Source organism: Dasypus novemcinctus, chromosome 3 (genome assembly GCF_030445035.2).
Source record: "Dasypus novemcinctus isolate mDasNov1 chromosome 3, mDasNov1.1.hap2, whole genome shotgun sequence".
NCBI classification, from domain to species: Eukaryota; Metazoa; Chordata; class Mammalia; order Cingulata; family Dasypodidae; genus Dasypus; species Dasypus novemcinctus.
This window is the reverse complement of record NC_080675.1, coordinates 35,951,727-35,971,428: the sequence shown is the minus strand read 5'-3', so window position 1 is coordinate 35,971,428 and position 19,702 is coordinate 35,951,727. Positions and strand designations below refer to the sequence as shown.

Genomic DNA, 19,702 nt, shown 5'->3' with positions numbered 1-19,702 from the left:
CCATGATGAAGACAAACAGCGCAAAACAGAGGCACAACAGTAAAAACACAGAACACAGACACAAAACCAAACCAATTGTACAATAACCAGAATGAACCCGAGGGTTCCCTGAGGGCCCAGGCAACGTCTCGCCCAGAGGCCTGGCTGTGAATCTGTAGCCGTCCAGCATTTCAACAGCCTTCTCTGGATCCAGACTTACCCCAACAGAGCAGAACAGGCAGTTCCTAAGGCCAAATCAGCAGTCCCTCTGGAGTGTCAAACCCAGCCCGGGTATCCTGGGGCTGAGGCACGTCTCTCAGAGGCCTTCCCCTACGAGTCCTGGCAAGGTTGGCGCCATCAAATCTCGCTGGGGCCTCCAATTAAAGTGGGATCACTTCATAAGTCAGACACTTAGACCCCAGGAGGTATAAATTTAGGAACCTTTATTTACCGCGGGGCACCCTCCACCATAAGTAGGTGAGGGGGGCCCCGAACTCAGGGGAATTTGGACTTCATAGGGTCTATACAGTGGGGAGGGGAGGGGTAGTTTTCACACGCTTAGAAGGGATTTTATTGGTTAATTTTTGCTTTCTAATGCTGAACGAGCAAGCAAGTCAAGCAAGTTACAGAAATGAAACATTGGCAGTTAGCCCAGCTATAGGGGGTGAGGGTGTTTACCCCAAAAGGGGGGTGGGGTGAGTCCGGATGTATGTCCAGCTTTCAGATTGCAGGAATAGGTCCAGTTTTCTGTATACTCTACTTTTTCTGTTTCAACCGAGGCCCAGAGAAGGGAGAAGGTTCGCCTCGGGTCACACAGCAAGCAGGAAATAGAACTAGACCTAGAACCCAGGCCTCCTGACTCCCAGCTCAGGGCACGCTCCTCTGCACCTCTGGGCAAGCAGGCTCAGGTCATCCGCCTCAAGCACCGGAGGTTAATGCTGAAGACATCACCACCTGTTCCTTTTTCTCTTCCTCATCTCAGAGACTCCTTCGCCCTTCACCCAACACCACAGTTCCTCCTTCCCAAGTCTCAGTCTTGAAGACAGTGGCCCCGAGCGACGAGAGGACTTCTGGGGCCCGAGTCATTGGGCCGCGGGCAGAGAAAGAACCGGGGACTCTGCGGGAGATTAGCTTAGCAGGTAGCAGCCCCGGAGCTTGCCGGCTGCCAGCGCAGCCCAGGCCAAGGCCCGGCCACGCCCCCAGGCGGGCCCCGCCCAGACACGCCTGCCAACCCGCAGCCTGCCCGCCCGGCCTGGGCAGAGCCGAACACCCACGTCCCGCCTTCCCCGGGAGGGGGCCCTATTGACGGCGACAAACGGAAGCCGCGTCCAATGAGAAGAAACGGGCGGCCGTCGTGGCCCTATCAGCTGCGACAAGACAACAGACGCGCCCAACTGGCTGACGCTATAACTCGGCCCTTCCGGGTCCCTCCACGGCGCGGTCCTACCCTAGCGGGGCTGGGGCTGCAGGACAGCTCGAGGGGAGAGTCTAATCAGGTAGGTCTGTGATGGCTGCGGTGCCCCGGCGGGGAGCTGCTGCTGCTCCTCTGCGGAGCTCGGGCGGTGGCAGCGTAAGGGGAAGGCCTGGGAAAGGGACTGGGAGGACCCGAGCAGCACGTGCAGTGCCGGCCTGAATGTCGCGCGGGTGGGACCTGGATCTGCGGGCTCTGGTTTTGCCGGGTGGGAGTCTGTGGGTGCGTGGGCCCTGCTGTCGCTGGCGGTCGGGTCTGCAGTCGTGAACACCGGGGCGGGTGAGAAGGGGGGTCTCCGGGTGTCGCCGCTCGGTCTCTGTCCCGAAGGAACATTTTTAAAAGCCCGGATGTCAGAGGCCCCATCCCGCGGGACTGCGGCCCCATTAGGGCGTTTCCCCCTTTTTAAAGTTCAGGTTGTGGTTGACTTTTTCGGTCAGGGCAAAATAACACCGAACCATATTGAGTGCTTGCTTAGTGCTAGGCAGTGTGCTAACCGCTTTACAGGCATTGACCAAGTTTTCCCCACAGCAGCCCTCTGAGGTGGGTAGAAGGATCTTTGTCAGGTGCAGAACGAGGCGAAGTGAGGTAGCTTACTCGCCAGAAAGTGATGGAGCTCTAATTTGGACGAGGCTTTCTGAGTCTAGAGCCCGATCTCTTAGCCGCCACACTGAGTTGTGTGATGGCGAGAAAGCCAACATTTCCGCTTAAGTGCATGCAGAGTCCAGGATGCCTTGTCTCCAGTTGACTGCAGAAAGCATGATTACGCCCTTCTCCTCGTTGGGAGTCGGATAGTCCGTGGACATCATCTTGTGAATTGAACAGTGTGGCAAAGAAGGAAAAAAGAAGTAAAAAAGACTGATGGAACAACTTCTTGGAGGAAACAATCAAAATTCCAAAGCCCCAAACTCTGGTTTTAAATAACAATGGAAATTACAGTTGAAGGGGTCCCTTAACACTGGTCACCAGACCCAGGAGTCAGAGCACAGAGGTGGAATCCCTGTTCCACCACTAAGTAGTTGGGCCATTCTGGGCATGTTACTGGGCGCTCTAAGCCTCAGTTCCCTTATTCATAAAATAGAAATGAAAAATACCCACTCAGCGAGGGTATTAGTATAAAGCCTGGCCCTATAATATTTTCTTGAATAACAGGAAACTGTATTTTTTTTTTTTAAGATTTATTTTTTTAAATTTATTTCTCTCCCCATCACCACCTCCCCCTCCCAGTTGTCTGCACTCTGTGTCCATTCTCTGTGTGTTCTGTGTCTGCCTCTATTCTTGTCAGCGGCACCAGTCATCTGTTTCTTTTTGTTGCATCATCTTGCTGCGTCAGCTCTCCATGTGTGCGTCGCCATTCCTGGGCAGGGTGCACTTTTTTCGCGCTGGGCGGCTCTCCTAACAGGGCGCGGTCCTTGTGCGTGGGGCTCCCCTACGCGGGGGACACCCCTGCATGGCACGGCACTCATTGCGTGCATCAGCACAAGGATCAGGAGGCCCTGGGTTTGAACCTTGGACCTCCCATGTGGTAGGTGGATGCCCTAACCATTAGGCCAAATCTGCTTCCCTGTCTTTTTTTAAATACAAGTAAAATTTTACTCTTCCGTGCTCCCATACTGAACTGTTTGCATTTTTCTATTTCCCTCCAGCCTTTGTCCTTTTGCTCACAAACTTTTGAACAGGTTGGAAGGCTCAAAGTAAAGGCCATTTTGCATTTACCTATACTGTACAAACCAATATCATTAGCATTTTTTCATGTTAGAGTTCATTAGTCTCTATAAACTTATGTTGAGTAGCTGCACCATAGTCTTCTAGTAAGTAGCTTGGCCATTATTTACTTAATTCCCTGTTGGCTATTTAGGATGTGTCTTGCTTTAGATATTACAGTAATGCTGTAGTAAACATCTTTTTTTAAATATATATTTCATATACTATAAAATACACCACTTAAAAGTTAACAATTCCATGTTTTTTAGTGTGTTCCCAAGGTTCTACAACCATCACCTCTGTCTAGTTCCAGAACATTTTCGTCACCTGAAAAAGAAACCCTGTGTCCCTGGCGTACACCTTGGAGGCTTAGTTGATGGACCCAGCCCAGGATTCCCAACGCCTTACACAGACAAGATGTTGAGGTGCAGCCCAGAAAACTAGTAACGGCCCAGGTTCAGATGCCCCGGGCCCCCAGGCATGAGGACTTGGGGCAGGGAGTTGGGGTAGGGGGAATTGGAGCCTTGCTATGGGACCAACGTGCCAAGTTCTAGCTCTGGGCACCGTACTATAACTCTGGGGCCTCCCTTCCTAGGTTAGAGTGAGATCACTGAGGAAGCGCTTTTGTGGGTCAGCAGGAAGGCTGCTACCCACCCACTTCCCCCAGGCTGGGGTCCCAGCACTGCCACAGGCCATTCAAAAGCCTGGGAGGAGCCCAGGCCGCCCTGCCATAGGCCTGGACCTGTGCCTTTTCTTGAATCTATACCTTCCGGGTATTGAGGCCAGGCCCAGAATGTGATCCTGGAGGAGGGGAAGGGCTGGCTATCAGCAAAACTAAGGGACACCTGAACCAGGCAACTGCAAGATGCTGTCACAGATGAGGAGAAGCACTTTGGAGGGCTGTGCCAAGCCTTGGCTGCTTATGTGTGGGAAGCTGCCACACTGTGAGACAAGCAGACCTCCTGTGGATGAAATCAACAAGTGCGGCTCTACAGAGACCCCAGAGGCCTGAAGAACTTTGCTGATGACTGCCAAACTTCAGAATTGTTGACAAGCAGAGGTTGAAAGAAAGGCTTGGAGGGAAGCGGACTTGGCCCAGTGGATAGGGAGTCCATCTACCACATGGGAGGTCCGTGGTTCAAGCACTGGGCCTCCTTGGCCTATGTGGAGCTGGCCCATACGCAGTGCTGATGCCTGCAAGGAGTGCCTTCCACGCAGGGTGTCCCCCGTGTAGGGGAGCCCCACGCAGGGAGTGCACCCTGTTAGGAGAGCCGCCCAGCGCAAAAGAAAGTGTAGCCTGCCCAAAAATGGCGCCACACACAGGGAGAGCTGATGCAGCAAGATGACTCAACAAAAAGAAACACAGATTCCTGTGCTGCTGACAACAACAGAAGGGGACAAAAAAAAGAACATGCAGCAAAATGGACACGGGACAGACAACTGGGGCGGGGGGAAGGGGAGAGAAATAAATAAAATTAAAAGTCTTGAAAAAAAAAAAAGGAAAGAAAGGCTTGGAGCCAAAATAGTTGAACTTTTGGGAGCTTATGGCCTTGTAAAAATGGAAGAGGATAACCTCAAGGCAATGGTAACAGCCAAGAATTGAGAAGCAAAGCAGTTAACTCGGAAAAAGACTAGTCAGCAAAACCCATCTGATCGACATGTTTTTTCCACAGGCAGAAATTGAGTTTCAGGGAGCTATTGCCAATTGTGAAAAGTAGAAAATAAATGATGTAAAGACTGCTTTCAGAATTTACCACTATTGAAATATTTCTTGGCAAAGCAGAGGTATTCAGTGCTGCTTATCAAAATAGACAAGAGCTTGATGAGAAAGATTTAGATGTTGAGCATATTTTCGTGTTCTTCTGGGCCAATTTGTATGTCTTCTTTGGGGAAATGTTTTTTCAAGTCCTTTGTTCATTTTCTAATCAGTTTGTCTTTTTGTTGTTAAATTGTAAAAATTTCTTATATTCTGGATACTAGACCTTTATCAGATACATGATTTATACCTGTCTTTTCCCGTTCTGTAGGTTATTCATCATGTTTTTTGCACAAAAGTTTTTAATTTTGGTCTAAGAGTTTTATGTTTAGCTCTTACATTCAGGTCTTAGATCCATTTGAGTTTGTTTTTCTATACGGTATGACAAGGGACCAGCTTCATTGTTTTGCATATGGCTATCCAGTTGTCCTAGCGCCATTTATCGAAAAGACTACTTTTTATCCTCATTTATCCCCATCTTGGAACCTTTGTTGAAACATCAGCTGACCCTAGATGTTTATTTCTGAACTCTATTCTGTTTCATGGATCTCTCCATCCTTATGCCGATACCACACTGTCTTGATTTCGGCAGTTTTGAAATTGGGAAGTATGAGACCTCTTCTTTATCACAGTTTTTCTTCTTTATCACAATTATTTTGGCTATTCTTGTGCCTTTGTATTTCCATATGACTTTTAGGATCAAATTGTCCATTTCTGGGGGGAAAAAAGCGGTAGGAATTTTGATAGGCATTTTATTGAACCTTTGGTTCAAGTTGGGGATTGTTGCCGTCTTAATATTTTTCCAATCCATGACATGGATGTCTTTCTGTTTATTTAGGTCTTTAATTTCTTTCAGCAATGTTTTGTAGTTTCCAGTGTACAAGTCTTGTCCTTTTGCTAAGTTTATTCATATTATTATTATTATTTTTAGGAGGTACCTGGGATAACCTAGGATCTCATACATGGATGCAGGAGCTCAACCACTTGAGCTACATCTACTCCCCTATTCCTATTATTTTATTCTTTTTGATGCTTCTCTAAATAGAATTTGTTCTTTAACTTCATTTTCCAATTGTTCATTGCCAAGTATATAGAAATGAACTGATTTTTGTGTATCAATCTTGTATGCTGTAACTTTGTTAAAGTCATTTATTAGCTCTGAGTTTTTTAACATATCATTTTTATTGATACATATTCATAATGTATGTAATTCATCCAAAGTATACAATCAATGGTGTTTGTTATAATCTCATAGTTGTGCCTCCATCACCTAGCTCTGATAGTTTTTTGTAGATTCTTTATAATATAATGTCATCTGTAAATATAATATCTTTCTGATTTGGATGTCTTTTTTTTTTTTTTTTTTTCTGGGCACAGTGTACTTTATTGATGGTACACGACAAGGTAGGGCCCTCTGAGCCCCTCCCCTTTTTCAAGGGTTCTGGGATGGAAGCTGTAGAGGATGGGTGATGCTCAGTGTTGGGGGATCGATTTGCGGCTAGGATGCCCCAGCTGCTGACTGCATCTCTGATCTTCTCATGCTGTTGCTGGGGCTGGTGGTCCAAGGGGCTCTTACTGTTTGGAGGCCATGTGGACCAAGAGGTCTTCCACCCTATTGCTGTAGCCAAATTCATTGTCATATCAGGAAATGAGTTTGACAAAGTGGTCTTTGAGAGCAATGCCAGCCCCAGTATCAAAAGTGGAAGAGTGGGTGTCACTGTTAAAGTTTCAGGAGACAACCTGATCCTCAGTGTAGCACAGGATGCCCTTCAGGGGATCATCTGATGCCTACTTGACCACCTTCTTGATGTCATCGTATTTGGCTGCTTTCTCCAGATGGCAGGTCAGATCCCTGATGGACACGTTGGGGGTGGGCACATGGAAGGCCATGCCAGTGAGCTTCCCATTCAGCTCCAGGATGGCATTACCCACCGCGACAGCAGGGCCCGTAGATGCAGGGATGATGTTCTAGGCAGCCTCATGGCCATCACGCCACATTTTCATGGAGGGGCCATCCACAGTCTTCTTGCCCATGTTACAGACAGTTTTTAAATTTGAATCTTAGTATACGTGACGTTATTTTTGTTTACATTTAATTTTTTTAGCTTTATTTTGTACATTTAATAATTGAAAATATAAACAATTAAAACTAAAAAGAAAACAGAGTTGAATAAAAACATCCATTTCTCAATTAAATTCACTAGATATACTTGACTTTAGAACCATATTTGTTCCTTCTGTATGTCACCACTGTGCTGATAACTTAGAAAAATCTATGTCTCTGGCCTTGCTTCCTCTCTGAATTTCCAGGCCCTTATTTATTATAACGGCCTGCCTGGGTTTTCTACAAGCACCTTGAGCTCAGACTTTTTTCTTCCCTTCCCAAACTGCTCTTCCTCTTTTATTCTTAATATCTCAGCTCATGACACTACCAAGTATCTACTTACCCAGTCTCAACTCATCTCTCTGCTCCTCTATCACCAGATTCATCTCCTAAATCTTAAATTCAGGCTTCTTAATACCATGTGCCACTTCTATAGTTTGTAAACTTAGCTCACCTCGGTTGCCAAAGCCATCCTTAACTTCCAACTAATTCCCCACATTGCTGCCTTTAAAGCGCCCATCCTAAAATGCAGATCAAGTCCTGTTATTTCTCTAGCACCCAAAGCTCTGGCCATCTGCCCCTTGCCTCCCTCTCCAGCCTCATCCCCCAATCTCTTGGTCTTGAGGTTCCAGCCATGCCCCTCATCCATCAGGAGCCAGTACTTCCATGCCTTGGCCCCTGCTGTCCCACTTCCTAGGAAGCTTTTCCCACCACCTTGCCTGGCACGCGCCTCATTTGTGCAGGCAGAACAGCCATCCCTTCCCTTCTGCTGCACCTGGAGAGGCCTGAGTCTTCACCCTACCACCATGCATGGCAGGAATTGGTTTATGCATCCATCTCCCCTACTGCCTTAAGGACAGAGACTGTGGCTTATCTATCTCTGCCCGCGCCGCAGTGCCTGACATGGAGTGGGTAAATGTGTGCTGACTATTACATGAATATACTGAGAGCAGAGGGAAGCTACTTGGCTTTTCAGTAGCTGCAGGCAGTTTTGTTTTTTCAGTTCAGCATTTACTGAGCACCATCCAGGGATAGAAAGAAAGAGGCAGGGCCATTGCCTTAAAGAATTCATATGACATCTAGTAAGAGATGGAAGTATAAACTGCTTAGGTTCAATACAGAGTAATAAGAGCAAGCATAAACCATAAAGTATATATAGTGAGAGAGAACTACTTTTGCATTTGGGGAAGACACATTCCCCACCTTACGACAGGCTCTTTCAAAGTAATGAAAAGATACCACTTTCATCCTAATCTTGACCCCTTTTCTGTATTTGGTCAGCTTCGATTTAGTGTGGCTTTTGACTTTGGCTCATTCATGCTCATCAGCATTGGTTGATGCTGTCTACCTCCCTTAGTCTGTTGCAGTACCTTAACCTGTAACTGTTTGAGCTAGTGGTTTAGAAGTGCTTTCCCTAAAATCAGCACTCACTAGTCGTTTCCTTATCTGCCACATCCTTCTGCTGTGCTGCCCCTGTTGAGGACGATGGTGTAGGCGGAGCATGCTCCTGCTCCTGATAGGTGATCAGAAGCCTTTGACGTACCATTTTATGTGTTCTTCACTGTATTTGTGCATTATGTAATATTTTTAATGAATAAATTGAAATTTTATGTGAATACTGAAGAAATTGTGATCTTTTTATAGAGTTGGTAACAATAACCCTCTCAGTTGAATATTTATTTCATGGTTTTGTTTTGTTGGTTTTTTTAATTAGAGAAGTTGTTAGATTTACAGAAAAATCATGTAAACAATACAGCATTTCCATATATTCCCCCATTGTTAACACTTTGCATTAGTATGCTACCTTTGTTAGAACTGATGGGACAATATTAAAATTTCGCTCCATAGTTTACATTAGGGTGTATTTTTTTCTCCAGATACCACCTGTATTAGTCGGCCAAAGGGGTGCTGATTCAAAATACCAAAAATTGTTTGGCTTTTATAAAGGTATTTATTTGGGGTAGGAGCTTACAGATAACCAGGCCATAAAGCATAAGTTACTTCCCTCACCAAAGTCTATTTCACCTGTTGGAGCAAGATGGCTGCCAACGTCTGCGAGGGGTCAGACTTCCTGAGTTCCTCCCTTCCAGGGTCTTGCTTCTCTCTGTGTTCAGGGTTCCTCTGTTCCTGGGGCTGGCTTCTCTTTCCTCTGTGTGCTTACTTCCTGGGGCTTCAGCTTAAGGCTTCAGCATCAGACTCCAATATTTAGAACCCTCAACTCTGTCCTTTGCCATACCCTAATGATGTGGCCCAATCAAAGCCCTAATCATAACTTAATCACAACTAGTACAGACCAAATTACAAACAAAATCCAATATCTATTTTTGGAATTCATAACCATATCAAACTGCTACACTACCCTATTATTAACATCTTAAACATGAATTAACACATTTAGTACATGTGTTATAATTCGTGAAAAACATTTTTATAATTGTACTGTTAACTATAGTCCACCATTTACAGTAGGGGTCACTGTGTTGTATTGTCCTGTTTTATCTTTAAATTTTTATTCTTATAATATATATGACCTAAAATTTCCCCTTTTAACCACATTCACAGATACAATTCAGTGCTGTTATTTGCACTCACAATATTATGCTACCATCACCACCATCCATTTCCAAAACTTTACAATCTACCTAAATAGAAATTTTGTGCAAATTAAGCATTAACACCCCGTTCCCTAACACCAACCCAGCCCAGAATAAGTCTAGAATTTATTCTAGATTCTGACTCTTTGCATTTGCTTATTTTAATATTTCAAATCAGTGAGATCATACATTATTTGTCCTTTTGTGTCTGGCTTATTTCACTCAGCATACATTCTTCAAGGTTCATACATGTCGTTGCATGTATCAGGACTTAATTCCTTTTTACGGCTATATAATATTCCATTGTATGTATATACCACATTTTGTTTGTCTAGTCATCGGCCAGTGGACACTTGGGTTGCTTCTGTCTTTTGGCAGTTGTGAATACTGCTATGAATATTGGTGTACAAGTACCCATTTTCAATTCTTTTTAGATAAATGTATGATTTCTTTTTCTTACTGCTTTTCTTCAGCCGTACATGCTTCCCTCCCTGTTGTACATGGTACCTTTCAGCTGATCCTTAAATAGTAAACCAATACAACTTTATTCTTTGACCAGGCACAAGATAATTTGTAAGGAAACCCACAGCCATCACACAAGTAGTTTTCAAGAGCCATTCAAGTGGTTGTTGAGGAAAATTGACAAAATTATCATACTCTCTGTGGGGAGGGGCAGTGATATTATTTACAGAGAAGGGAACTACAGATATGCAAAAGAGCAGATTGGGGACTAAGGGGAAATCATCAACTTCCATTTGAACCTGTTAATTCTGCTGGGTCTCTAGAAGTATACAGAAGGCAGCAGTGTAAGAACTTGCTGCAGTTGGAGATAAACCTGTGTGGGTGGGTGAGATGGTGTTAAGTATGAAAAGAAGAGGGTTAAGACAGAACATTGGGAAACAGTTTACCCAAGAGGAGCTAGGAAAGGATTGATCTGACAAGTAGGAGGACAATCAGGAGAGAGATATTCCAGAAGCCAAAAGAAGAATGAATTTCCTGGTGTCATGTGTTGCAAGAGTAAGGGCTAAAAAGCTCGCACTAACTTTGGCAAGAAGGTGCTCATTAGTTATTACTGCAGCAAGAGCATCTTAGAAGGTGAGTGAGGGTAGAGAGGGCCTGACCGTAGTGGGTTGAGGAGTAATTGAAAACAAAGAAGTTGTGTTTGTGTATATTTTACCCTTTCAGAATATTTCTGTTCTTTTTGGATTAAAGATGGGGCATACAGAAATGAAAAGACTCAAGCATGTTTATAAGCTGAAATAAGGAGAGGAAGAGTTTTACATATACAGTAGCATTTGTCTGCAGAGTCCCAGAGAGCCAGGTAGGATGGTTTTACCTTGAACAGGTATGCGGACACATTTCTTTAAGATGAGGAAAGAGAAGAAGAATTAGTAAAGGCGGATGTTTGTGGAGTGGATGAGAGAGAAATCAGGGGATCATGTCTAGGAGCAGCTGTCATCGCTGTGAGGTAGGGAATTATGCTCTCTGCCAACGGTGATGGGGAAGGGATGTTAGGAGGGTTTAGTACTGTCCCAGGCCTACTTGTGATATTCTAATGATTAAATGATAGATTCAGGTTATACAAGAGAAATCTTTTGAAAAAGCCACTCGATATAGTTATGACAAAATCAGTATCCTAAAGGGATTTTTTTAAAAAATCTCATTCTCTATTTCAAAAAATGCAAGGGAGCAGATGTGGCTTAAGCGGTTGAGTACCTGCTTCCCACATAGGAGGTCCCAGGTTTGGTCCCCGGTGCCTCCTAAAAACAAACAACAAGCAAACAAACCAAAGGACCAACTCCAGAGATCCCATGTGGCTCAGTGATTGAGGGCCGGCTTCCCGCATGAGGTCCCAGCCCCGGTATCAAAAAAACACAAAAACCACATGTGCGCACCCTTCCCTTCAACAGCTAATGAACTTCAGGGAGCTAAAAAATCCTGGTACTCGCTGTTTCTTTATAAAGTGTATTGAAAAGTCATACACCCTGGCCCCTTTTAATTATGTTCACAGTTTTCCCTATTTCCTTCAATTTTGAAACTATCAGGGGAAGGCATTTGCTACCGACCATTCTCTATGGGTAAGGATGTTATGTGGATTGGAAAAAAAATTATTACCAGGTGGAGAAGAGGAAGAAAAATAACCTAAGAGAGTTCTCTGCTGAGCTCAAACTGTTGTCTTAGAGCAATTGTGAGAGGCTGTCAACACCCCACTGTTACCCCGGGGAACAGACGGTTCGTGGGTTGTCAGGACAGGTGTTGCCTGTGAGGTGAGGGAACTGCAGCCAAAGAGGTGGCTGCAGAAGCATTGATTTTGCCGGTGTCTCCTCTACCTGGAGGCAGCCGCTCACAGGGAAGGTGTAGCAGTTTGATATGATTCACGAATTCTAAAAGTAGATATTGGATTATGTTTGTAATCTAGTTTGTACCTGGGCATGATTAAGTTATGATTAGAACTTTGATTGGGCCACGTCTTTAGGACATTGAGTCCCCACCCCTTGGTGAATGGGAACAAAGATAAAAGGCATGGCAAAGGGCAGAGTTGGAGCTTTTGATGCAAGGGTTCTTAATGTCAGAGTTTTGATGTTGGAGTTTGATGCTGAAGTCTTAACCTGGAGCCCCAGGGAGAGAGAGGCAGAGCTGTTTCCCTGACAGTCTACAGCTGACCTTGTGGAGAAGACAGGAGCTAAACCCAGAGGAACCCAGGAAGCCTGAACCCTTGCAGCCATCATCAGCCATCCTGCTCCAACACATGAAAATAGACTTTGGTGAGGGAAGTAACTTATGCTTATGGCCTGGTATCTGTAAGCTTCTACTCCAAATAAATTCCCTCTATAAAAAACAACCAATTTCTGGTATTTTGCATCAGCACCCCTTTGGCTGACTAATCCAGAACGCTTGGTTTGACAGCTTTGATGATAACCCCACCTTGCTCCATTCTCTTGCCTGGTTCTGAGCATCAGGGAACCTTCAAAAAGCAAACAGAAGATGTAGGCACCCAGACACACATATGTATGTGTCATTTTTCCCCCATTTTAGGAACAAATGGATAAATGGAGCTGGCAGAGGAGGAGGAGACCTTGGGGAAGGAGTCGCCAGCAGAGCTCTTGGTTCAGACGAGGTGGCTTTAATGAGAGGCAAGTGTAGGGGGAGCCGGCTTTTGCCCAATGCAGTTTGAGCGCCATGCCTTGCAACAGTTCCCACCCGTTCACATGCCCAAGGGAGTGGGAACCACTGGAGATCTCAGCAGAACGCAGACCCTGATTCTGTGGGCCCGAGGAGATGCTGCATTCCTCATGGGCGCGCAGGCCCTGTCACTGCTGGTCCAGTAGTGAGGAGACCTGGCTGCAATTTTCTTCCTTTTTGGACTGTCCGTGACTTCGGGCCCCAGCATTGCGACAAGGCTAGTAGATACTACCTGATATAACTGGAGAATGGTTTCTCTGTTTTGTAGATGTTTTCTTCCTATTTTCAGTTAAAGGAAATTGCTCCTTGGAAACCCAATTTCATCAATTCAGCCTAAGCCATGAAAAAGGCTGTTAAGTCTATATGTTTGTGTGTGTGTGTGTGTATATACACAAAATACATATTTAAAAGACACAAAAAGGTATAAAGAATAATGCCGTGAACACCATGTACCCACCACTAGCTCAAAAAATTAAAAAATCCTATTTGTTCTGAGTCAAAGCCCCCAGTCTCCCACTTTCTTATCACGTTCTAGAGACAACTATAATCCCAAATTTGATATTGATCGTTTGACTATGGGGGATCATTCAGGACAGTTAACATTTTCCACATTCCTCTTATTTTTCTGCATGAAGCAAATGCAGAAATATACTGTTAGAACAAGATACAACCCGTTCTCCCCAGCACTCCCCCACTCCTCCAGGAGAGGACATCTGTTCACAGTTCAGGGCTGCCGGTGGGACTCCCAGCCCTAAGTCTTTGCACAGCACTCAGTCTCACAAGCTCCTTCCTCGCCGAAGGGGACACGTATGCCAACTTCAAAACTTGTCCACTTAAAAGTAAGAGGACAGGAAAAGATATACCAGACAAATGCTAAACCAACCAACCAACAAAAGCCAATAAACCTAGGGTAGCTCTACTAATATCAAACAAAATAGACTGATGAAAATAAAATTACTAGAGCTAAAGGGAGTCACTACAAAATAATAATAGATGTAGTTCACCAGGAAGATATATTAATAACTCTAAAGTTGAATAGACTCAGTATAGCCTCAAAATATAAAATATAAATATAAGGCAAAAATGGTCAGAATTACAAAGTACAGACAAATATATAACTGATAAAAAATCAAGCAAATCAAAGACTCGGTAAGGATACTAAAGATTTGAAACCAAAACTTTAAAAAAAAACACAAAAACTCATCTGCACTCCAGACTTCCTTTTATTCCCCAAAGATTTATCTATTTATTTCTTCCCACCCTCTCATTGTTTACTCTTGCTGTGTCTGTTATTTGTATTTGTATTTTAGGAGGCCCTGGGAGCCGAAACCGAGACCTCACATGTGGAAAGGAGACACCTAATCACTTAAACCACCTCCCTTCTCTGCTTTATTTTCTCTCTCATTATGTTTTCCTCCTTGTGTCTCTTGTTGCATCATCTTGTTGAGGTCAGCTCTCCATGCCAGCCCATCGCATCAGTTCACTGTCTTGCGTGTCTTCATTAGGAGGCACTGGAAACCAAACCTGGGACTTCCCAGACCTCCTTTTAAAATGGACATATCTCTAATTATAGAGTCAGGAAAGATGTCAGATAAGGTGCTTCTCTAGAACAGTTTTGGCCTAACAGTAACAAAAAATATCAAAACATTGTAGAAAGAACAAGGGCTTTGGGATTAGGGGGTCTGAATTTGACACTCTGGTTTTTCAAATTGTGTGAAATTGGGCAGATTCCTTAATCACGCTGAGTGACTGTTTTTTTCTTGTACAAAATGGAGCTAACTTTTCTCTTGTGAGGTTAGCAATGTGCATGTCAACCCCTTAACAGATTGCCTGGCATTGAGTAGGGCCTCTGCACCTGGTAGGTCTCATTGGGTACAGAATAAAATCTGTTACCCTGAATCAGATTCCCAAACTTGGCCCATGTTGGAAAAAGAGCTCAGGACAGCACCCAGTGTTTCTGTTTTCTATGGAAACCCTGGATATTCTTTGGGGCCCCAGACCTTCCCACAAGAGCACAACACATAGCAAAATGTGACGTGCACAAGAGAGGCCGCTCAGCTTTGGCAGAGCCGCGTAGAGACCCAGGACGAGGAGCATAGATGTTTGTTATGATGCTTTATCCCTCCTGCTACTGCTGATCACAGATCTGCTGCAGGAAGCTCTGGCCTCTAAAAATGTGGACTCCGTGTATCCCTGAAACTATGTGTAGCATTAGTATTTGTTTTTCTGTCTGGTTGCGTCATCATCTTTTTGGTGCATTACTTCACCGCTCAGGAACCTGAGCCTCTCCTCTGGTCTGGGACGCCTTTTTTTTTTAACCTGGAAGTCCCAGGGATCAAACTTGGGTCCTCCATGTGGTAACTGGGAGCTCAGTTGCTTGAGCCACAGCTGCTTCCCAGCATTACTTTTTAAAATATGAGAATGGTCTTCCATTCTTTCAGCTTAGTTTTGCAGTTTGTCTTCCTTTTAAGGCATGTGGGGTTTTTTCCTTGATTTTACAGTGACTTCTCAGGATTCTAAAATAAGGTTTCTTGTTTCATCACCATATGCTTTGGCCTATAATTGCCCCAGAAGCCACTCGAAGCTTGGCAAATGGAGTATTTTAACCAATGGCTCCAGCCTAGTATTACTGAGCAAATCACCTCTGTTCCCAAACCCCTGTTTCTCCATCTGTAAGGTAGGCTAGCCAAGTAAAATTTAAGCCATTTGTACTACTGAATCCAATGAAGAATGAAATTCACCCGGCCTTGAAACTGCCGTTGAACTGACAGATGAGCCCTGCTGGTAAAATTCTTATTGGCAAGGATTTCTGTTCTTTTCATCTGTAAAATTCCAAAAGAAAAGTGCACGGAGACAAGAAAAGGAAATTACTGTGCCATCCATCATAAAAAAAAAAAGAACAAGAAGCTAAAACCTTGCCCTGACTCTGGTGTATTTGTAGTGGGTGAACTGCTTTCAGGAAAAAAGGAAAATCCTTGATGGGTGGGTGTTCCCCAGTAATCAGAAAGATCAGACGGTCAGGGGTGAAGGCTGGGGAACTGCCTGAACCTCACGGTCAGAGGGCGGCGGGGAACTCGGCGCCTCCGTGTATCTTAGCACGACTGTTTGTCAGCAGGGACAACATGGAGACACCGCGAACCCCACAGGATTCTGGCCACCATCACGATGAGTCCCCGTCAAGCTCATCTAGCAGAGCCAGGAGTTCTTCTGTGCCAGGTAAGGCGGTCTGCTGGATTGGACTGCGCCCTGCCCATGGGCAGAGATGATGCCTCCTCCTGCCTTGTCATCTGAGTATGTCTTCTTGCTGCCCCTCTGCCCCAGCCAGGGGCCTGGGTGCATGTCCGCATGTTTCTTCCCTTGTGAGGGGGTACACTCCAGGTGTGGCACCGGCCCCTTCTAAGAGCAAATCGAGAAGCACTAAAGGAAGGGGCTGGGTGTGTCAGGAACGGTGGTCCCGAGGCAGATGGTTTCCCCCAGGACTGAAGTCAGTCCCTGATGCTAATGGACAGGGCCAGGCCACCTCCTGCCCCTCAGAAGAGACGGCCGCTGTGGGGGGTCATGGACGGGCCCCCGGGGCTCCTCGCTAGGTGGGTCAGTTCACAGTGCTTCCTATGGAAGTGACTTTTATTTCTTTCGACTGAAGATCTACCAGGGTATTACTTTGACCCTGAAAAGAAACGCTACTTCCGCTTGCTCCCTGGACATAACAACTGCAACCCCCTCACAAAGGAGGGCATCCGGCGGAAGGAGATGGAGAGCAAAAGACTACAGCTGCTAGAGGAGGACAAGCAGGAAAAGGTGGGCTCCGTGCTCTTGGGGCTGCCCTGGCCCCTCCACTCCTGCCAGCATCCTCCTGCTGCTGAAAGGAGGAGCTGAGTCAGACACCCCCTGAAACTCAGGGTGGTGCCCTTTAGGAGTATGGGTCAAGGCTTTCCCAGACAGAAACCCGAGGAGAAGAACAGGCACGAGATGCCCTTCCTCCCAAACCCCCTTCTCTGGTTGCCAAGTTTCAGCAGGAATTCTCACATTCCGTCCTTTCCTAGGGGAGACTTGGGAAGCAGCACAATACATTTGCAGAGATGGAGTATTTTAAATAAGAAACCAGGATGCATAGTTTAGATAGGACATTTCTTGGGTCCCTTCTGTGTGCCACACAGGAGGCAGATTGAGAAGCCAGGGCATTTTTGGTGGTTACAGAGATAGCGGGATAGAAAATCCTGACCTCACGTCTCTGTACATCAGATGGAAGGCACAATGCAGACCTGAGCGTCCAGCCCCATTCCCGAGTTCACTGGTTTGGAGGTGTCATCACCCCAGGTGGAAATTGTTGGCAGGGGCTTGGCCAGAGGCATTGAGTGGACGTTCTAACTCTCATATACTATCTTGGGATGGGCTCTTACACTTGCCAGGGGGAGGAGATTCTTGCAAAGGAGTCAGATTTTTATGCCAATCATTTCTGCCAGCTTAGCACCTGTTTCTTAATTGTGTCCTATTAAACAAAAAAACATTCTCCCTTATCCCACGGCATGAATAAAACTTCAATGAATTTTTTGTTTTTTAAATCTTAGAAAATAGCCAGGGTGGGATTTAATGCATCTTCCTTGCTACATAAAAGACAGCTGGGTTTTCTCAACGACACCAATTACTGCCGGTAAGACAATGCCTCATTGTTGTATTTTCTCTATAAACTGGGTTTTTTTTCCCTACTTCTTATTTCCATGGTCCAAGAATCCAATCAGGATAGAACAAGTAGCTACTCTGTGAGGATTCTTCACAATCAAGGGGCTCCAGCCCACTGCCTTCTGCTGCTTCACCCAGCCCCAAGAGAATAATTCTCCTTCTGGAGAGCGGGGGTGAGGGGTGACTCCTGCAGGAGACCAGGGAAAAAGGGAATCTAGGCAGAGAAATTGAGCAGAAGTTACTCAAGATGTTCACCCTGTGTTTGTCATAAAATTCATTTTCAGTTTAGTGGCAGGTCCTGTAACTTCATTCTTGTGAGATTTCTCCCTCCTCCTCCTCCCCTGCTGTGCTGTCACCAGAAGCAGGGCACGAAGTAGATGCGTATGTACTGAATGACCGTGACGCCTAACCAAATCTAACCAAAACCCTGCGAGGTAGGCTGGCACTTCCCCATTTCCAGGAGAGCGAACTGAAGCCCAGGAGAGTGGAGCAATTTGCCCAAGGTACAGCTAGACAGGGCGGGGCCTGTCCAGCTCTAGCCCGGGCTCAGAGCCCCTGTGTCCTGCTGCCCCACCCACTCCCCGCCCCGTTCCCCTTTGAGAGGCAGAGAATTGAAGCTCTGATGGCGGAGGTCTGCTCTTCACTCTTTGTCCTTAGCGGAGAGATAGGTGGACGCAGCAGAGGGAGCGGGGCGGGAGACAGGCTGCCTGGATGTCTCCTGAACACGTTCAGTCTCTCTCAAGGCCTCACTCGCTTCATCTCCAGAGAAAGGTGTGCTAGATGATCTACAATTTCTCTCTAGTTCTAACTTTCTTTGATTCTGGGAATGGGCCACCATTTCTTTAGTCTTCCTAATAGTTCTGCAGTGAAACTAAAAGTCAGAGTATTGGGGATCTCGCTCAACTCCAGTGCTGAGAGGTAACGTGGAGAGTCACCCAGGAGAGGGTCTCAGGCTCTGCCCTTGCCCTCGCCCCAGCCTTCTCCCTGGCTGCCTAGGCTTGGAGTCCATGCCCTCCCCGCCCTCTCTTCCTTCTCTGCAGTCTAACGCATGAGCTGCGACTGAGCTGCATGCAGAGCAAAAAGGTCCAGATTCAGAGCTCGGATCCCTCCGCTTTGGCAAGCGACCAGTTTAAACTCATTCTGGTAAGTGGGAGGGAGGTAACCTGTGGATGTGAGGAGCGTGGCAGCCCTCCCTTGGACACTGTGGCTTTGCATCGACTTTTGTCAAGTCTGGCTCTGTAGGAGCCAGTTGCCATGAAAGCAGATGGTTTTCTTCTGGTTTTAGTGTTTTAAACCTACTGGCTACCCAGTGGCTGATGCTGGGCTGGCCCTGCAGGCTGTGCTGAAACCGTGTCACTCCCCCCACTTCAGCTCTGTCACTTAACATTAGAGCCTGGGCCGAGCCACACACCAGCTGAGAGCCAAAACAAAGTAACTTCCTGGGATATGTCATGTACACAATGGGAAAAGTCCATGGTGGACTGGCGAGGGCTTCAAAGCCTTCCTTGACTGGGACAGGATTTGGTGACCAAACCAAAAGCTCCAGTGTGTCATCAGTGGCGGCAGCATATTGCTCCCTTGCTTCCTGCCACTGGCCTGAGTGCCCTGGTCCCTGCCTGGGCCCGAACGTCCAGCATGCATTCATCACGTCATTTACAGGGAGCAGAGGGCTTTCTGTGCTTCTGGTTAGGCCCAGGCTGAAAGCCAGGCCCACTGCTTGAGCCCAGGGCCCAGGGAAAGGTTGGCAGAGAGCTAGAACAGTCCTCTGCAACCAAAAGGAGCCAGTCATCTCACCTAGACTAAGAACTCAGTGGGCCACGTGAAAGCATGGCCTGAGAGCCCTGTCCCTCCTGGAGGCCATCAGGAAGCCGGGGAGAGTGAGAAGACACAGAAAACGAGAGCATGGGCTTCGTGGTCTGCTAGCAGGCTTGGAGGCTGAAGCTACAGACTCGACCTTGGGGTGCATGCCGAATCCACTGGCCCCAGGAGACCTCATACAGCAGAGTCCCTCCACGAAAGGGCGGGACTCCCCTTCTGTCCTGTGGCTCCCCGCCATATGTTTGGAGGTACAATTTGACTTGGATCAGCGGAATATTTTCTTGCAGGGGTCCCCCCCAGGAGCCCTTCCCCGAGGCTCTTCAGTAAGCCGGTGGGGGGTGTGGAGGTCTGGAGTCTGGTGAGGCCCAGAGTCTGGTGAGGCCCAGCTGCTGGCTATAGGCCCGAGCCCCCAGTCC

At 46.4% G+C, this 19,702-nt stretch overlaps 1 protein-coding gene across 6 annotated transcripts in view; it reads left to right on the top strand.

The window, feature by feature from the left end:
• The first annotated feature begins 960 nt into the window (after positions 1–960).
• DCAF4 (DDB1 and CUL4 associated factor 4) overlaps positions 961–19,702 on the top strand; it is a 31,011-nt gene continuing 12,269 nt past the window's right edge. For 2 of the 6 annotated variants that reach the window (XM_058293112.2, XM_004466049.4), the window contains exons 1-5: positions 1,362–1,475; positions 15,904–16,004; positions 16,432–16,586; positions 17,357–17,439; positions 18,509–18,611. In XM_058293112.2, the coding sequence (XP_058149095.1) occupies positions 15,911–16,004; positions 16,432–16,586; positions 17,357–17,439; positions 18,509–18,611 (435 nt within the window). In that variant the 5' untranslated portion in view covers positions 1,362–1,475; positions 15,904–15,910. Of the gene's footprint in view, positions 1,476–12,641; positions 12,740–15,900; positions 16,005–16,431; positions 16,587–17,356; positions 17,440–18,508; positions 18,612–19,702 lie in introns of all 6 variants that reach the window. The other 4 variants (XM_071213815.1, XM_004466050.5, XM_004466047.4 and 1 more) reach the window with 3 other exon arrangements.